General features: G+C 44.5%; 1 protein-coding gene across 2 annotated transcripts in view; it reads right to left on the reverse strand.

Moving 5' to 3' along the window:
• Positions 1–17,533, reverse strand: part of cnksr1 (connector enhancer of kinase suppressor of Ras 1) — a 43,603-nt gene that overhangs the window by 12,605 nt on the left and 13,465 nt on the right. For both annotated transcript variants that reach the window (XM_080750682.1, XM_080750681.1), the window contains exons 5-10: positions 14,119–14,160; positions 13,181–13,300; positions 8,319–8,378; positions 6,083–6,151; positions 2,461–2,589; positions 266–444 (exon numbers count right to left, since the gene is read on the reverse strand). In XM_080750682.1, the coding sequence (XP_080606808.1) occupies positions 266–444; positions 2,461–2,589; positions 6,083–6,151; positions 8,319–8,378; positions 13,181–13,300; positions 14,119–14,160 (599 nt within the window). The remainder of the gene's footprint in view (positions 1–265; positions 445–2,460; positions 2,590–6,082; positions 6,152–8,318; positions 8,379–13,180; positions 13,301–14,118; positions 14,161–17,533) is intronic.

Below are 17,533 nucleotides of genomic sequence, written 5' to 3' on the forward strand. Positions count from 1 at the left end.
TTGAGTCTGTTCTTGAGTAGTCTCTCGATTACAGACTTCTGCAGTGCTGCAAAAGTGAAAAGGACGAACTTTTCTTTGACGATGGCTATCCAGATTGGTTCTTGAGAGACTACAAGTCGATAAACTAAGTCTGAAGATTTTACTTGTGTGAGTATATCTGTGTCTTATAGTTTAATGCCCTTAGGTCTGTGTGTGTGCGTGTGCGTGTGCGTGTGTGTGTGTGTGTGTGTGCGTCTTTGTGCGCGCGTGTGGACGATCCTCTCACCTGAAAGACAAGGACCTGACTGATGCTGCAACCCTCTCAAATATGGAGTGTCTCTGATTATGCTCCTCTTCCTCCTCTTCACTGTCCTCTTCGTCTTCTTGCACCTCCCCCTCACACTGCTCCTCCTCCTCCTCCTCCTCTTCGTCCTCTTCTTCCCTCCTCTCTTCCTCCTGCTCTTCCTTCAAAGAAATCAGAAAACACGGGGAGCTTGTGGTTAGCGTGTGGACGTGTGCATTGGTGGACAAAGCACTCAACCCCAGTACTTCAAAGTAAAAAATATTTTAGATCATCTCTGTCGGGCGGAAATCTCATACTTTTCAGGATTCGAATAAAGAAATCGCAAAAGTAGAAGATCTCCAAGTTCAAAAAGTGTTGCTTCGCGCCACGTTTTGAGCTTGTGAGCTCCGCTAGTTTTGATGCTTTTGTGACGCTATAAAAAGTGAAGTATGATCAAGTAGGGCGTTAATTTACAAAAAACACACACACACACACACACACACACACACACACACACACACACACACACACACACACACACACACACACACACACACACAAAAGTACTCAAGTATTATAAAGTGTGCATTGCTGTATTCAAGTATATAGATTTTCTAAAAAAATTAAAAATAAAATGTGAGTACATGCACCTGAGTACAGTACTCAAGAAAATGTATTGTATAAGGTTACAGTCCACTGCTGTACGTTCTGTACGTGTGTTAAGAGGGGTGAGCGAGGCAGATGTCATGTGAATGAGGTTCCGTACATGTGGTTTGTGGCTTAACAGAGAACAAAAACACATGGAAACTAACAGAATCTCACACGCACTGTTACAACCCTGGGGGTCTTTGTAGCCTTTGTAGCCTATGTGGCATATAGGAATATTGTCTAACCTTCTTTCCCCCTGAGATGATCAGCTGAGTGTGTGCGTGTGAGCTGAGAAGTGATGTGTCGTTCATGAGTGATTCGTTCATAAGAATCGAATCATTAGCGAGACTCACAAACGATTCGTTCAAATCCCTGAAATGTGTCATTCACACTTTCGTTCACACCCCCGCCGCACACAGGACGGGAGGGCGGGCTGTACTCGCGGCGTAATAAAAACGCTCCCGCGACTGTGTTTTTCACTGGAAGATCGCACAATGAACGGTGAACGTGAACGAATCGTTTGAACGGATCATTACTGTGAGCGTGAACAAAATGATTCATTCACTGAAATGAACGGGATTGCCTATCACTGGAGCTGAGGAAGTGGCAGGTGTGAATATATATACATTTCTGCCATTTGAAAATAGCCGATCTACAAGCTCACAATGCTTCGTAACGTGACGCATTGTTGAGCTTGTAGATCTGCTATTTTCAAATGATTTTTCTACATTTATTCATTGGAAAACCTGTGAAACGGGACATTCTGCATAATGAATACTTTAAGTACATTTTGATACCAATACTTTTGTACTTTTACTGAAGTACATTTTAATTCCGTACTTCTACTTGTGGCAGATTATTTCTACATTGCAGTGTTGATACTTTTACTTCAGTAAAGAATTTGAGTACTTTTCCCACCACTGTTCATTAGAAAGGAACTACTGCGAACCGGATCCCATCATTCATTTCAAAGAGCCGTTCAGAAGACTCGATTCGTTCAGAAGACTCAATTCATTCACGAACGTCCCACCTCTACAGGACACCTGTGCAGCAGAAGCAGCGAGACACACAGCTGATTCACATCTGCCCCTGCGTGTTACTTTACTCCAAGGGATCGACAAATGTTCACATTTTCACAGTTAAGGTCACAAGGGGGAGAGAAATACTTGTTATGTGTACTTCGTTTGTGTTTGTGCTTGTGTCTGTGTACTGTACATCATGTCAAAGAGAAAAACACAGTTGCCATAGTGATAGCCTTTGACAGCATCTCAGCGTATGAGGAGACCTCCTGGTAATGGAGGCCAGTGGCTCCTCGCACCACAGTTCACACCACAGCAGGGAATCATAGATCATCAGTTTGATCACTAGATTTATGGTTATAGATGTTATAGGCCCTTTTCCCCGGCAACCAGGATACTTGTGTGATGAAAAATGTGGGCGCTCGGCTCATGCCAAAACACCATATTATCTTATTTCAGAGAAGCTTAAGAATGTCAATGGATTGACACGTTGATCAATATGTGTTGGTCAGTTTGTTTGAGGAGGTGTACCTGTGTAGAGGAGGGCTGTTGGACGGTGTCTCTGCGCTTGAGGGACCCGGGGACCTTTTTTAAGACCAGAGTCACTCCACTGGGGTTCTCCAACAGTTTCTTCACCAGGTTTTCTCTGCTCCAGCCCACCTGATGTGTTAAAGTGCATGACGGTTAACCACTAAAGTTAGGCATGTCATTATAGGTCAAGCTCACAATGTGCCACTCATTTTCAATAGGCCAGATTCCTTCTTTCAGAGCTTTTATTAAAAACTGTAATACTAAGTTAAAAAAAAAATATATATATATATGTTACGGGGACTTCGGGTAACTCAGTGAAAGCGTGGTAAGAGCGCTTGTTTTGTCGCGCTGACGTCACTCGTTTGCGACGCTCTTTCTTTATTTACTAGCCTAGCTCGGCGTTTATCGTGCGCTTGCCCAGGCCTTACGGCCTGGGCATAAATATAACGATTGCATTCACCACGGCTTCGTAACTCGCGCGGCGCTCCGCCGGCCGCGCGGCCCTGGCCCGCTCTTCGCGGCCACTCGCGCCTGCGGCGCTCGGGGGCGAAGAGCAGGACCAAGGACCGCTGGCCTTCGCGCCGCTTGCAGTGTCGCACGGCGCCGTGCAGCACGGCGAGCGCTCCGTTTCTCGATCTCCCTGTTTCTCTATATCCCCGTGACATATATATATATATATATATATATATATATATATATATATATATATATATATATATATATCTTACAGTAAACTGATTTAAAGGTATTGTCAGCAGTGGCGTTTGCAGGAATTAGATTCAAGGTAGGCGAAATGCCAGCCCCCCTGAAATGCCAGCCCCCTCCCAAAACCCGCCTCCCCTGCCACTCCATGAAAACAAGGGAGAGATTTGCATTTCTATGAGCGAGTGTCACTCTATTGAATGGATATGGTGGTGACTGGCTAGCCTAGATCAGCTAGACCAGGGGTGCCCAACCTTTTTTGACCCAAGGTCTACTTTGAAAATGTGCCACCTAGCTGAGGGCTACCAGCCCAAAATGTACCGTAACACCCATTCAATATACATGTAAAAAACAGAAAATATTAATAGATATTATAACATTGTACTCACTGTACTGTACTGTAATCATACTGTATAGTAGGAATTGTAATTGAATGAAACGATTGCAACTTCTCACATTGGGCATACAGACAGCATGACCATTTATTGCACACTCTGCATATTATGCACTGACAACACAGTTTAGTTTTTTTTTTTTTTTTCTTTTTTTATAGTTTTTTTTATAGTTTTTTTATAGTTTTTTTTTTTGTCCTTTATTCCATGTCAGTCTCTCTACCTTAGTGGGAAACCTGGCACTGGGAAGAGGAGGCTAGCTTGTCAAAGTCAGGGTTGTATGAGCTGGTTGCAAGTTTTAGGCAGGCCACAAGGTGCTCATCTGTCATTGTGGCTCTGTACTTTGACTTGATGAACTTCATGTGAGAAAAAGCAGACTCACACAGATAGGTTGATCCAAATTCAAATGGGTCTGAGCGGCTTTGGAGCGAGGAATTTCCTCCGCTCCATTCCTCCGCTCCGCTCCGCTCCAAGCCGACCCTATTGGGGCCGCGCGCCGCATGTTTCCAACAAAACAGAGCCGTGCGCAGTAGCCTACTAGTGCAGTGAAGCCTTGTTGGCACCGCGGAGATGGAGAGGAGAACAGACAGAGAATTCCCTTTATCACGATTTCACTCATCCACACACGTAGGCTATGTTTATAATACATAGCCTACCTTGTGTCAGTTAAGTTATATATCACCAGCCAGTCAACGGATACGAATTCAAGTGAGACTGATTGAAAAACACACGCCACGACTCGCCTCCGTCTCTCGGTTGTGGTGATTAATCAATAACCAGCTGGATTTAATATTGCCCGTCTTATTAAAAAATACAATGCCTTAGATTAGATGGCGTCTTTTGTAACAGTGAACGCAGGTCTCCATCAAGCCGAGGCTCACGTAACGTTACCGCAGGCATTTGTGTTGGGAACACTTGTTGTGCAAAGCAAAGGAGAAAGTGTTTCGCATATGGTAGCAAAATCCTTTTTTTATTTTGGCTGGTGACTCTGATTGACGACCCTGAGCGGAGCGTGGAGCGAGCGCGGAGCGAGAAATGCGAAAATCAACGTGAGCGACGGAGCGGCGGGGAGCGGAGCGGTGCGGTGGCCGACCAGAGCGATGAGCGAGCGGGACAAGAGCCCTCTGGAGCGCGGAGCGGCTTTAGTTGCCGCTCCACTCCGCTCACATGCTCTGCTACACGTTGAGTTGAGTTCAGTCAACATCATCCACTCGCTCGGAGTCGTTTCACTGAAACGCCCGAAGTATGTCCTCCCCCCCCGAATTAATAAATTATTTCTTTGAAATCATCTCGCGGTCCACTGGTAACCAGCCCGCGATCTACCGGTCGACCGCGATCGACTGGTTGGGCACCCCTGAGCTAGACAATCCACCCATGTTAAAACAAGGAGGGGATAGATATTGCAGTTAGTTAGCTGCATTAGTATATAGTCTGGCCAAGCCAGGCTAGTGACTGGCATGCCTGCTCATGAATGGACAAGGAACTGGACGAGCAACTTTCGTTGTCGAGTTGGTGATTTCTAGTTTGTTTTTTTCAGTCAATGTTTTTTGTAATTTAGGCTAGATCAGATCACACGAGGTTGGCGGCGGCCTACTCCGCCTACCGCTGGATACGCCACTGATTGTCAACATATTATGACAAAGGAAAACACAAGGAAAACTAGAAGCAGTGCTCTTCCGAGCACAGGTCTCCACCAGGCCAGGCGTCCTGGTGGTGCTACTGTATAATAGGCCAATGTAAAAAGGGTGGCATATGTTCCTCACCTTAGATCTTTCATGGCAATCGGACGCTGCATGCATGATTTGAAGCATTGTGTTCCAAAAATGTGTTTTGCTAGTCTACCTGCTGGTGGCGCTATAACAGGCCAATGTGAAAAAGGTAGCATTTGTTCCTTGACCTAGTGGGAATATGTGTGGCAAATTTCACGGTAATCGCAAGCTGCGTTGATGATTTGAGGCATTTTGTTCAAAAACGGAGCAATCCTGCAAACTTTGGAAGCCAATATTAGGGTAGAATCAGGGTGGAATATGAAATATCAGACGGATTGGACTTGATCACATGACTATAGAGATACTGTGTACCGATTTGCGTGATTTTTGGATAAAATCTCAAGGAGTAATATCCAAAAATGTGTTTTACATAAATCGGCCCAAAGGTGGCGATTTGTAGGATTTTTGGTCAAAATCTGTAAGAGTACTGCACAGAAATGTGTTTTGCGAACATCGGCCACTAGGTGGCGCTAGAAAGGGCCCATTTGAAAAATTTAGAGCAGAGGTTCTAGATTGGCATCCAGGGAATGTGTGTGCTCACTTTGGCAGTGACCGGGCCAACGGCGACTGAGATTAGGTGCACACAAACTGCGAGGACACACGCACGGACGCACTGACGGACGGACGCACGGACACACGGACGGACGGAGGGGAAAACATACTCTCCCCCATGCCTTCGGCTGGTGGAGACAATGAAAGAAGAATACATAGAGTACTGTATAGTGTGACGACAACAAACACGCATCCAAGGACACTCACCACTATCTGGCCGTTGACTTGAATAACTTCATCTCCAGCTAGGATCTTCTCACAAAAGTCAGCTGGAGACTGTCAAAGAAAAGAGCAAAAGAGAAGATTTACTGTAGGGCTCCAAAGGGTTAGGGTTAGGGTTAGACTATGGATACTACTTTCCACGGTCCCCTGGGATGATATTTACAATGTAGAGGATTTAGCTGCTACTCTTAATTCTAGCAACATACAAATATGTTTTGGGGATAGTAGTGATAGTAGATGGGAAATAAACAGAGAGACTGGGATGAGCGAACAACACATTTTGTATCAGTAATTACCGTAAGTTAGCAATATTGTGACCAGTGTTGGTGTTTTTGGTTTTGGATAGAACAAATCAAAGTAAGGCTTAAGGTCAGATAGAAAAACAACGCGGTACCTCTGATGAAGAGAAGCCTCTTTCGTTTGACTTGTGTATGAATTACTAAGTGACTTGATCAGATTGTACCCATGGTGATAACAAAGCCCACTGTTGTATTGTGTAAAAAACAATCCTCGGTTTTATTCTGTGGTCATTCTCTGTGGATTCCAGAATCTCTGTCCCCGTTACAGAGGCAAGGTTACAGTAATCTGCTTATTTTCATTGAGATACGGGGCATTCTATTTGTAGTGTAGCCGTGCCACATCCAGGCCGCGACCACAGTTTTCCCGGTGAACCTGAGCGCAACGGTGGGGGCGCGGGAGTGTAGGGAACACACACCACTGACTATTGCCGATGATGGAGAGGGTACTGTATATAGCTCTAGGCTTATGTATTGAGAGGCAATCTTACCGATTTGGGAAGAGACTCGTCGCCAATTGCAAGATATGTAAAAGTTATTTGGGGCCATGATGATAACCTCTTCTTCCCACTACTAGACTAAGGATTTATATTGTCTGTGTTATTGTTTACAACCACAATTATTCACTTGTGGCAAGATTGCGGTTCCACTAGTTTTACTTGTAGGCTAGTGTAGGCTTAGAAGCAATTTCAGAAGTCAATTTCTCATGCAGCTATGAAGCCTGGCTATAAATAATTTGGCACACAGCTAGCAATGCAACATGATGCGCTGTTAGCTTGAAATCAATCAGTGTCATGGTGCGACAAAGTATAATTTTGGATGTATGTGTAATGTCTGTAGTGTAAACTAGCCAGCATCTGCATAAAGGAAATTATACATTGTGACTGAAAGTACAATAGGTTTTTTGACACGGATGTTAAGCTATCTCTGACTTTCAAGTACCACAATAAGCATTGTATACAATTCTATTGGAACACAGCGTGTAGAAGTTAATTGAGTTAGGCCTCTTCCAGACAGGGATTCCAATTAAAACTCAAATCTGCTCCTGGTAGTAAAGCACATTTGTTATAATGGGATTTCATCCTTTTATCTCCATTTCATCTGTATCCACATGTCATCCTCACTCTATATCTCATTAGCAGTCAGCAGTAATGGAAGTAGCAGGGGAGTCTGGGGTATTCTGATGGTGACATCACGGAAAAATAACATCTCTATCTTTGTCCCACAGGAGAGCTGCTCCAGCACTCCTTTTACACGCTCTCCGGCCGTACTCTGTTTGATAAACACACTTTTTTATATTAACCACTTGAACCCTAGTATCCATATTCTGAGAACTTTAGCCAAAAATAGCAAAACCAAAAAAAGCTCACAACGCCTCACGCTGCGAGGCGTTGTGAGCTTGTTGATCTGCTATCTTTGGCAAAGGGGTTTGGTGTAGAGGAGAAAAAGACCACAGAAGTGCAGAGTGAAAGGTCACGTTAATCAAATATTGACGGTTCAAGTGGTTAAATATCTGAAATTGACATGAATCCAAAATATACTGAGGATAGTGCTGTCTGTCAAACAATGAAACTATATGGAATCTCTGAAAAGGTTGTGGGGGTCCCTGCTTCATCCCTTTCTCAACTAAGGGGTCCTTGGCCTGAAACTGGAAACATGTAGGTGGCACTATGCACCTGACTTGAGCACCTGATCATTCAATGAAGTGTAATCCTAGCAGGTATTATTCCAAAATGCGACAAAGGCACTGTGAAAGAAGAATGACTCAACTGAGGTTAACCTTTAGGTCTGACGGACTGTGAAAAAGAGAACATTGCAGCAAACTCTGCTCCCCGAGGGTCTGGTTAAGAAGACATGTTGCTTGTTAACCTGACATTGCTGAAGGTCAACACAGTCAATGAAGGACTGTGGAGTGAGACACTGACCTGGGCAGCTGTTCCAGTCACGTAGTGGTTGCTGGATCCTGTAGAAGTTATCTCTATGCCCTGAACAAAGGAGAGAGAGAGAGAGAGAGAGAGAGAGAGAGAGAGAGAGAGAGAGAGAGAGACAAAAGGGGAGAAGAGGAAGAGATGAGTGGAGGTCAGTATTTAAGATCTGATAGTTTAGCATATTTTAGTTTAATAATATTACAATATACAGAACGTACATTTACCGGTAAGACTCCCTAATCGGGAGATAAGCGACCGTAGGTCACTTATCGCCACAAATAGGGCAAAAATGTGTTTTTCCAAAATCTTCCTGATCCATGTTGATGACATGAGTGTAGACATACTGTGTGGTGATTTTCGTGATTTTAGGGCAAAATCTGTAGGAGCAGTGTCCAAAAATGTGTTTTTAAAAATCGGCCTGAAGGTGGCGCTATATGGGACAGATTCATGTTGATGGGATGAGTGTAGACATACTGTGTAGCGATGGAGCAGTGTCCAAAAATGTGTTTTAAAAATCGGCCAGAAGGTGGCGCTAGAAGAGGGCCATGTGAGAAATGAGGGGTGGGGTCTCCGCGTTGCCTTGGTGGACGAATAGGTACCGGCCCCGGCTCTCCCGGACGCTCCTAGCCCGAGTTACGGCATTTTATGTGAGCTGCAGTGGAGGGGGCCCTCCACTGGGGGCGCCACCACTTTTGCATCCGTTCTGGAGCACCAGGATTGGGTGGTCCCCAGGAATTCCCCGTGAGCAGCCCCGTTGGGGTGGTCATTTTTGCACATTTGGTCATTTTTTACACCTGGGGGTCCCCCAGGGACCTGGGGGTCACTGGAGCTCCGGGGGTCCTTGGAGGTTGTAGTTTGGCAGGTAAGGAGTGTGTGTGCAAAATTTGGCATGGATGGGGGCAACGGTTGTGGAGATATGAGCAGGGCAAAAGTGTGACGTGTGACGTGTGACAGACAGACGGACGGACGGACAGCCGGTGGAGGTTTTGATAGTAAATGCGACCTACGGTCGCAATAAAAAATAAATACCATCAAAAGGGATTTCCCCTAACTGCCAGCTCAAAACCGTGACATGTTGTAAGTTTGTAGATCTGCTATTTCTGGTGGCAGTGCACAATCAAAATCTGACACCCTATTTTATCAGAAAGCAGCTACTGTATCAGTGATACACAGCATGCTGTTGGCAAAGCACATGCAGATTATAACCAGTAAGACTCCCTAATCGGGAGATTCACAAATAGGCCAAAAGTTTGTTTTACCAATTATCAAGACATACGGGCAGTTGACAGTTTGCCATGGTTACTCATTGAAGTTGAATCTCCATATATGGAGATAACCTACGCATCACACTAAGTCTGACCTCACCAGCCCATATTTGGGCATGAGCAACTTATGTCTCCATATATGGAGATATGATGACATCACACAGTCCTCAGCCGATGATGTGGCGTGATGTCATACAATACACAAACGAGCCCTACAGTATAAAGGGGCAATTCTTGCCAGGAAAGAAGCATTTCTTCGACTCAGACCTTATCGCCAGGGTTGGCTTATAGCAGCTGTCGGTAGGACCATATATGGATTCTGTTAGTGTGGATCTCCTAACAGGGCATCATCTGGGATACAATCCCTTTTATGCCCATATATGGAGATCCCTAACAGAATCCCTTTTATGCCCATATATGGAGATCCCTAACAGCATCCCTTTTATGCCCATATATGGAGATCACTAACAGCTAACAGAATCCCTTTTATGCCCATATATGGAGATCCCTAACAGAATCCCTTTTATGCCCATATATGGAGATCCCTAACAGAATCCCTTTTATGCCCATATATGGAGATCCCTAACAGAATCCCTTTTATGCCCATATATGGAGATCCCTAACAGAATCCCTTGTATGCCCATATATGGAGATCCCTAACAGAATCCCTTTTATGCCCATATATGGAGATCCCTAACAGAATCCCTTTTATGCCCATATATTATGGAGAAATCCCTGCTCTGAGTATCTGACATCAGTGTGATGTCACCTGTTTATGCCCATATATGGAGATCCCTGCTCTGCGTATCTGGTTGCTATGGTAAACAGTTGGTTGCTAGGGTAAAAAAACATGGTTGCTATGGTAAACAGTTGGTTGCTAGGGTAAACAGTTGGTTGCTAGGGTAAAACCATGGTTGCTAAGGTGGTTGCTAACGTACACTAACAGACCAGCAACAACAGACTGTTGCCACAGCAACGTACACAAAGGTTTGTGTACACATGTGGTGTGATGTCATTCTGATGCGGAGATATGAGCAGGGCAAAGGTGTGACGTGTGACCGACGGACGGACGGACGGCCGGTGGAGGTTTTCATAGTAAACTGCTCCCTGACGGTCGCAATCAATAGTTCAACTCTAGAATAACAATATATTTGAACTAAAAGAAATCACTCTTCTTCACTCCAACACCCACCCACACAGATGCACAAACGCGCGCGCGCACACACACACACACACACACACACACACACACACACACACACACACACACACACACACACACACACACACACACACACACGGCACACGCACAATTCTGTCCATATGACGATGGTGAGGAGAAGGTGCAGGGAGTTGCTGAAGTGAGGCTACATAATGGGCCTCTGGCTGTGCAGGTAACACTAATGACACATAATTATGAAGAAGGCCTATCCAAAGCCTCCCTGATGCTGTGAGATCGGACCGTTCCCCTGACAGAACACAGCCCAGGCAATAAGACTGTTAATAATCTAACCGTGTAGATCCTATTCTAGTGGGTACAACAAGAGAGGGGGGCGATGAGGGCAACTTCAAGGTAAATAAATCAAATCTACAAGATAAGTGAGCAGCAGACAGAAGAGGTATGGAAGAAAGGAGAGATGTGTAAGCAAAAAATGTTATCTCTACACCAGAGGGGGTCCTCAGAGTTACTATAGTGGGGCCACCACATCTTTGTGTGATATAAACTTATTTTTCTCCTTTTAACCACCATATTAACCCTAGCATCAATATTCTGAGAACTTTAGCCAAAAATAGCAGATCTACAAGCTCACAACGCCTCGCGCGCTGTGAGCTTGTAGATCGGCTATTTTCGGCAAAGAGGTTTGGTGTAGAGGGGAAAAAGAGCAGACCAAGTACAGAGTGAAAGGTCAGTTTAAATAATAAAAACAAATCCAACATAGACTGATGACAGTGGTGTCAAACAAGTCTATGAATGTCAAGTCAATGAAAATCTGCATCACACATTTATACAATATGTAGAGGGGGTCCCTGCTTCATCTCCCTCTTAGCTAAGGGGTCCTTGGTCTGAAAACGTTGAAGACCCCTGCTCTACACAAATAAACCTCCAGGTTAATTTACTCTGGGAGAGTCCATTGGGATCCATTTGGACACTCTGAGCTTCAGCTACAGACCCAGAAGGGTACATTCAGTACCTAACTATCAATCCTTTTAGCAGACACCATGTTCAGAACCAGTGCTCTCATGCTCAGGTATGAGTCACTGACAGAAGCAAAGAGAATGAGCAGGAAGAGAAAAGAGGACATGAGAGCGTAATGGGCCAAAGTGGCTCAGGAGGCTAGATCGACCGTCTGGCCCCCGGTTCAATCCCTGGCTTCTCCAGGCTTTGTGTCAAGGTGCCCCTTTAGCAAGAAACGGAACCCCTAATTACTCCCCATGCGGGCCCTGGGGCTCGCACCGCTCCTAATAGGATGGGACCACTGCTAGAGAAGTAATTTCCCCACCGGGATCACTACAAACATCATTTTCTTTAGAGAAGGATGGTGAGAAACTATGAGAAAGGGAAGAAAAATCACAGTATTATTAGAGCCAAGAAACTGGCTCACGACGGCCCTGAAGAATGACAGAGAGAGGTGGTGACAGGGGATGGAATGATGACGGTGATGCAGGTGAGAAATGGATATCAGGATAAGGACAAATAAGAGGGGATGAGTGTGGACTCTGGGAAGATTGGTGAGACAGAGGTGTAGAATGAGATGGTGAGCAGGCAACAATGGAGACACAGAGACCATGTCACCGCCGTCTGGCTGAGACCTTGTATGTCCAAAACCGTTACTTTTCAGCAAATGGAAAAAAATAACCTTCCAAAGAATAATTTAGTCATAAGCTCCTATTAATCATTTTCATTGGTTGAATGTTTAAAAAACACATCAGAGAAATTTAACTACTTTCAATCTGCTGGCATAGCCTGGCATGCCTATTTTTGAGCGGTGGTCACACCGTCTCCTATACGTGGCCGTGTGTGTGGGTATGTATGCGTCCGTCCGTCCGGCCGTGTATGTAGCCTGGCAGTACCTTTTCTGACCACACATGTTAAGGGAGGGGCGCTGTTGTTCACACACACACACACACACACACACACACACACACACACACACACACACACGCACACCCGAGGGGAAGGGGGGAGGGGAGGGGGGGGGTTGGTGGGTAAACCACCGCTCAGTTCACACGGTGTGATTTTTGTCATTATAGGTGAAAAGAAGTATAAAATATGGCAGAAATTAACAGAAATAAATAAATGTTGACTATAATTCTGCCAGACAGTGACGATACAGTATATCAACAATGTCAGTATATTAATTTACTCATAAATTAATGCCATACTTATCATACAGAATGTCGCACATACATAGTAAAAATAGCAGATCTACTAGCTCGTAGATTGTGAACTTGTAGATTGTCTATTTTCACTATTATTATTGTTATACTTTTTAAAATAATAACAAAAAGGAACGGTTTTGGACATGCATGGTTTCCACACGATATCAACAACATACAATTGATCAAAATTACGGGGCAAGAGAGCTTGCTTACCAACTGCTCTCCGGGCGATGTAGGCACCAGGTCCACACTCTCTAGCTGAGCAGTATGGGTAAGGATAGCATCAGGGCTAGACTTCAGAATATCATCACACACCGACACCAGCTGACGACACTGCAAAACAAAAGAACAGTGGTCGTTTTTAGGCCAAGGACCCCTTAGTTGAGAGAGAGATAAAGCAGGGAGGACCCCCACAACCTTTTCGTAGATTCCATATAGTTTCAGCTTTTGACAGCACAATCATCGGTGTATTTTTGATTCATGCCAATTTGTGTTTTCAGATGTTTAACCACTTGAGCCGTCATTACATAATAACCTTTCACTCTGTACTTAGTCTGCTCTTTTTCCCCTCTACACCAAACCTCTTTGCCGAAAATAGCCGATCTACAAGCTCACAACGCCTCGCAGCGCTAGGTTTTGTTGTGAGCTTGTAGAAGCTATGGACTCTAGGGTTCAAGTGGTTAAAAGGAGAAAAAAGGTTTCTATCACACAAAGATTTCGAGGACCCCCTGCAGTGACTCTGAGGACCCCCGGCCTAGGGGTCCCGGACCCCCTGTTGAAGACCCTTGCAAAAGAACACCAGAATTTACTGAGAGATAAAATATAGTATGGTCTCTTCTTGTGAAGAGTGAATTCATAATAATAACTGGAATAACATTTACAGTCACTGGATGAAAAAAGAACAGCACCCCTATGCATCACATTCTGTCACTTAGGATATAGTGCCAGGCAGCTGCTAACATACATAAAATATTCCTGGTATAACAATAATATGTTTAAAAAGATAACAATAGTACGTTAACACTAATATTTGTTGGGGCAACGTAAAGACACATCTCCCATATCATGCTCACGACCACAACAACAGATAACACCGTCAAAAAGTGGAACAAAGGTAGAAAAAGAAAGGTACAAAATATCAGTGCACTTACAATAGCGATGATATCCTTTTCTTTCTCGTATACTGTGGAGTCCTGTTGGGAGGAATGGAAGCGGTTGAGTTCAGATGTCACAATAACACCGCACTGTATTTGTTAGTAATGTGTTCATATTGATTAGCTGGAAATGGGGCAGGCTAACTCAGACATTCTGTGTCCTAGTTCCTCTTTCCACGCAGGCTCCATCGAAGCAGGAAGCGGTCACGCACCACAGGAGTTCAGAGACAGGCGTGAATGGCGTCTCCCTAGGACCCTGTCTATGACCTCATTTGCTAGTTTTGTTATTATTTATTTATCTAACCAATTCACCTGACATAGGCAGAAGTCTAGGGAGCGTTTCGCTGTTACTACCTGTCATCTTTTCGACACCCAAACCCAACCCTTACCCTAACCTCCGTGGGGTGAGTCGCTAACCCTCCCGACGCTCCTTTGTCGAAATTAAGGTCGTTCGAAAGAGTGAGATAACTGCGAAGTCTACATGTACTCTATGTCCACACTCAGGATCAGGATTCACACAAAACACTGAACACACACACACTCTCTTACACACACACGCACGCGCACGCGCACACACACACACACACCCACACCCACACCCACACCCACACCCACACACACACACACACACACACAGCGGGAGTTAGCGGTCAAAGTCACGGTTACTTAACAAGGTTGAGTCAACACAGTTGAACCCGACTGCTAAATCCCTGGTTTGTAGGAGGAAGTCATTGACATGCGGGATTCCTCTTAGGGAAAACAGACGGAGCGTAGCAGGCCACCACAGACAGCGTGGTGGCCTGAGAGAGGGAGAGAGCAAGGCCGGGTCAGCGGTGAAAATAGCAGCAAGGAAGAAGGAAGCCAGCAGGGAGCTTCCAGTGAGGAGAGAAATAAAAGACTGTCGTGGGCGGCCAGGAGATATGAACTACTGCGAAGAGAAGAGAAGAGGGAGGGAACGAAGGAAAGAGGGATTGTACAGGTTGACTAAGCCCTGTGAAATCTAGCGGGAGAACAGTACTGAATGCTGTTCTGGATTACTGGGCTAATTCCAGACTATGACGCTGAGGTATGAGGTGGGGTTGGTGTTTGGTCATGGAGCGAGAGGGTGATATCATGGATGCTTGCATGCAGCTTTGCAGCATTTGTGGAAGTGGATAAACTAAGACTGAATTTTTCTTTTTAGTGTGAGTATATCTGTGTCTTAGTACATACCCTTAGGTCTGTGTGCGTGTGTGTGTATGCACAAGAGAGCATTTATTTATTAAACCACACCACTAAATGTCTTGCATAAACATCTAAACATGTTCTGATCTTTGCCGTGATCCCCAACTCAAGCCAAAGAAATCTTGGCACGATTCACTGTTTACATGCAACAGTGATTAAACCGTTTCATTGGACCAGTTAAGCCATCACACAGCAGCCCGCTACCATGAAACTATTGCATAGTCGTACAGAGCATGCCCACAACAAAGAGCATGTGCAAATACTTTTGATCTTTTTATGGTGTTGTATCTCTAAGGCACCATATTGGTAGGTATAGGACAATGACGGCAGGGGGTTTAGACAGGCACATGTCATTAAATTATTTCTGTCATTAATGATATATATATATTAGTAACAAACATTAATGTTAAATGTGAATTTAACACATTAACAAAACTTACTTCTGTATTTCTAATTATATTAGCCCCTTGTGCAACCCATACAACAGGAAATGACACCTGGACAGGTTAGGTCACCTGTCAGGTGGACAACATACTGTACATGTTACTTGCGCTTCGGTCATGAAACTGCTGGTGTGTCAGGAGGAGGGTTTGATGGGAGAACACAGAAGATAAGCCTGCCTTGTACACTTCTCTGTCATTGTTCCTCATTGACAATACACACGTGCATGCATGCACACACACATGCGCATGCATAAATATGTATTTATGTCCACATAAACAGAAGTACAAGAATACCTTGCACAAAGGACATGAACACTGACAGTTCAGTCAGACAATAGGAAAACAGCCAGCTACAAAGTGCCTATAAGGCAGAACATGGTTACATACAATACAAGTTGACATACTTGTCAGACACAGCAGACATCAGTCATGGATAACAGGAAACAACTCCAAATTGAGCAGCTTCCTTAGCTAATACTGAGCTCCTTTTGGAGAGGCTGGCCATTAGAAGGCCCCTCACAACCAACTTGTAGGCTACCAAAGGATAAAGAAATGTAAGTTTGTGTTTGTGTAGCCTAACTGTGAGATGGTCTGCTCTATTATCTTTGGTTAGAAAGGCTTCCTCTAAGCTGCATTGCCGACCTCGAGAATAAACACCTCCCTATGGTTTTCATTAACAACGTCAACGACATCAGGGGTGTCGGCAACATTTTTGATCATAGAGTGAGAGACAGAATGGTCTCAGCTCAGCCAGTCCAATGTTGCCTCTGCCTTTGTTGTAGTGCCCATAGGAGGCGACCTCTAACCATCACTGATTCAGTAAATAAAGTCATTTGTCACTCATCATTCATAGAGGATGATTACAACAGTGCCAATAGCAGTAAAACACATCTGGCATGAAACTACAATCCATTCTGTTCACATGCTGATATTCACAATATTGCCACTACGTTTCCGATACCACAAACGCACACACACACACACGCACGCACGCACGCACGCACGCACACACACACACACAAGCACCTCAGAGAGTGCCTGTGACTGCCATGTGACATCATGGTCCTCTGCTTAAGAACATATGTGGGGGGCATGTAGGAACATAGACAAATGGAGAGGAGAGAGAGAAAAGGCTACAAGCCTTGGGACAAACAGTCTCGAGCAAGCTCATGCTCCACTTCCATTCATCTGCGATTCCCACTATTCAGTAAGATAAATCATTTGGTAATAACTGCCAGTTTCTTTCTGAGGAAGGACATGGGCCCTCAGGTTTTGAGACACAAGATCCACACTACTTGTCACTTCTGGACAATGTAGTTATTATTGCCATGTCGTGCACTGTATCATCTCTGTGGCAATTATAGGCGAGTCACAAGCTGCAAAATAGAGGAGCATTCAACACTGACCAGACCATAAATTGGACTGGGTGCAGTTTACCCACCACAGCAGACAACCAATAAGCTTCTGAGTTCCCTGGAGAGTCAACCTGTTAGAAGCCCGTCCACTTAATATGAATAATGTCTTTAGAAAATGTCATCTCGGAGACAATCCTGTGCATTAAGAAGATGCTACCTTAGTGGTTCATCTATAAAGAATGTTCATATGTGCTTCAAATCAAAACAAATCTGATTAAATCAAATCAAGTCAAATCATCAGATTAGCTAATTAGATTCAGGATGATTGATAGCATCACAACTGGTTGTTATGATCATGGCCTAAAAATTCAATTTACAATGTAGGCAGAA

The sequence above is a fragment of the Nannobrachium achirus genome (assembly GCF_963921795.1).
Source record: "Nannobrachium achirus genome assembly, chromosome: 20".
NCBI lineage: Eukaryota > Metazoa > Chordata > Actinopteri > Myctophiformes > Myctophidae > Nannobrachium > Nannobrachium achirus.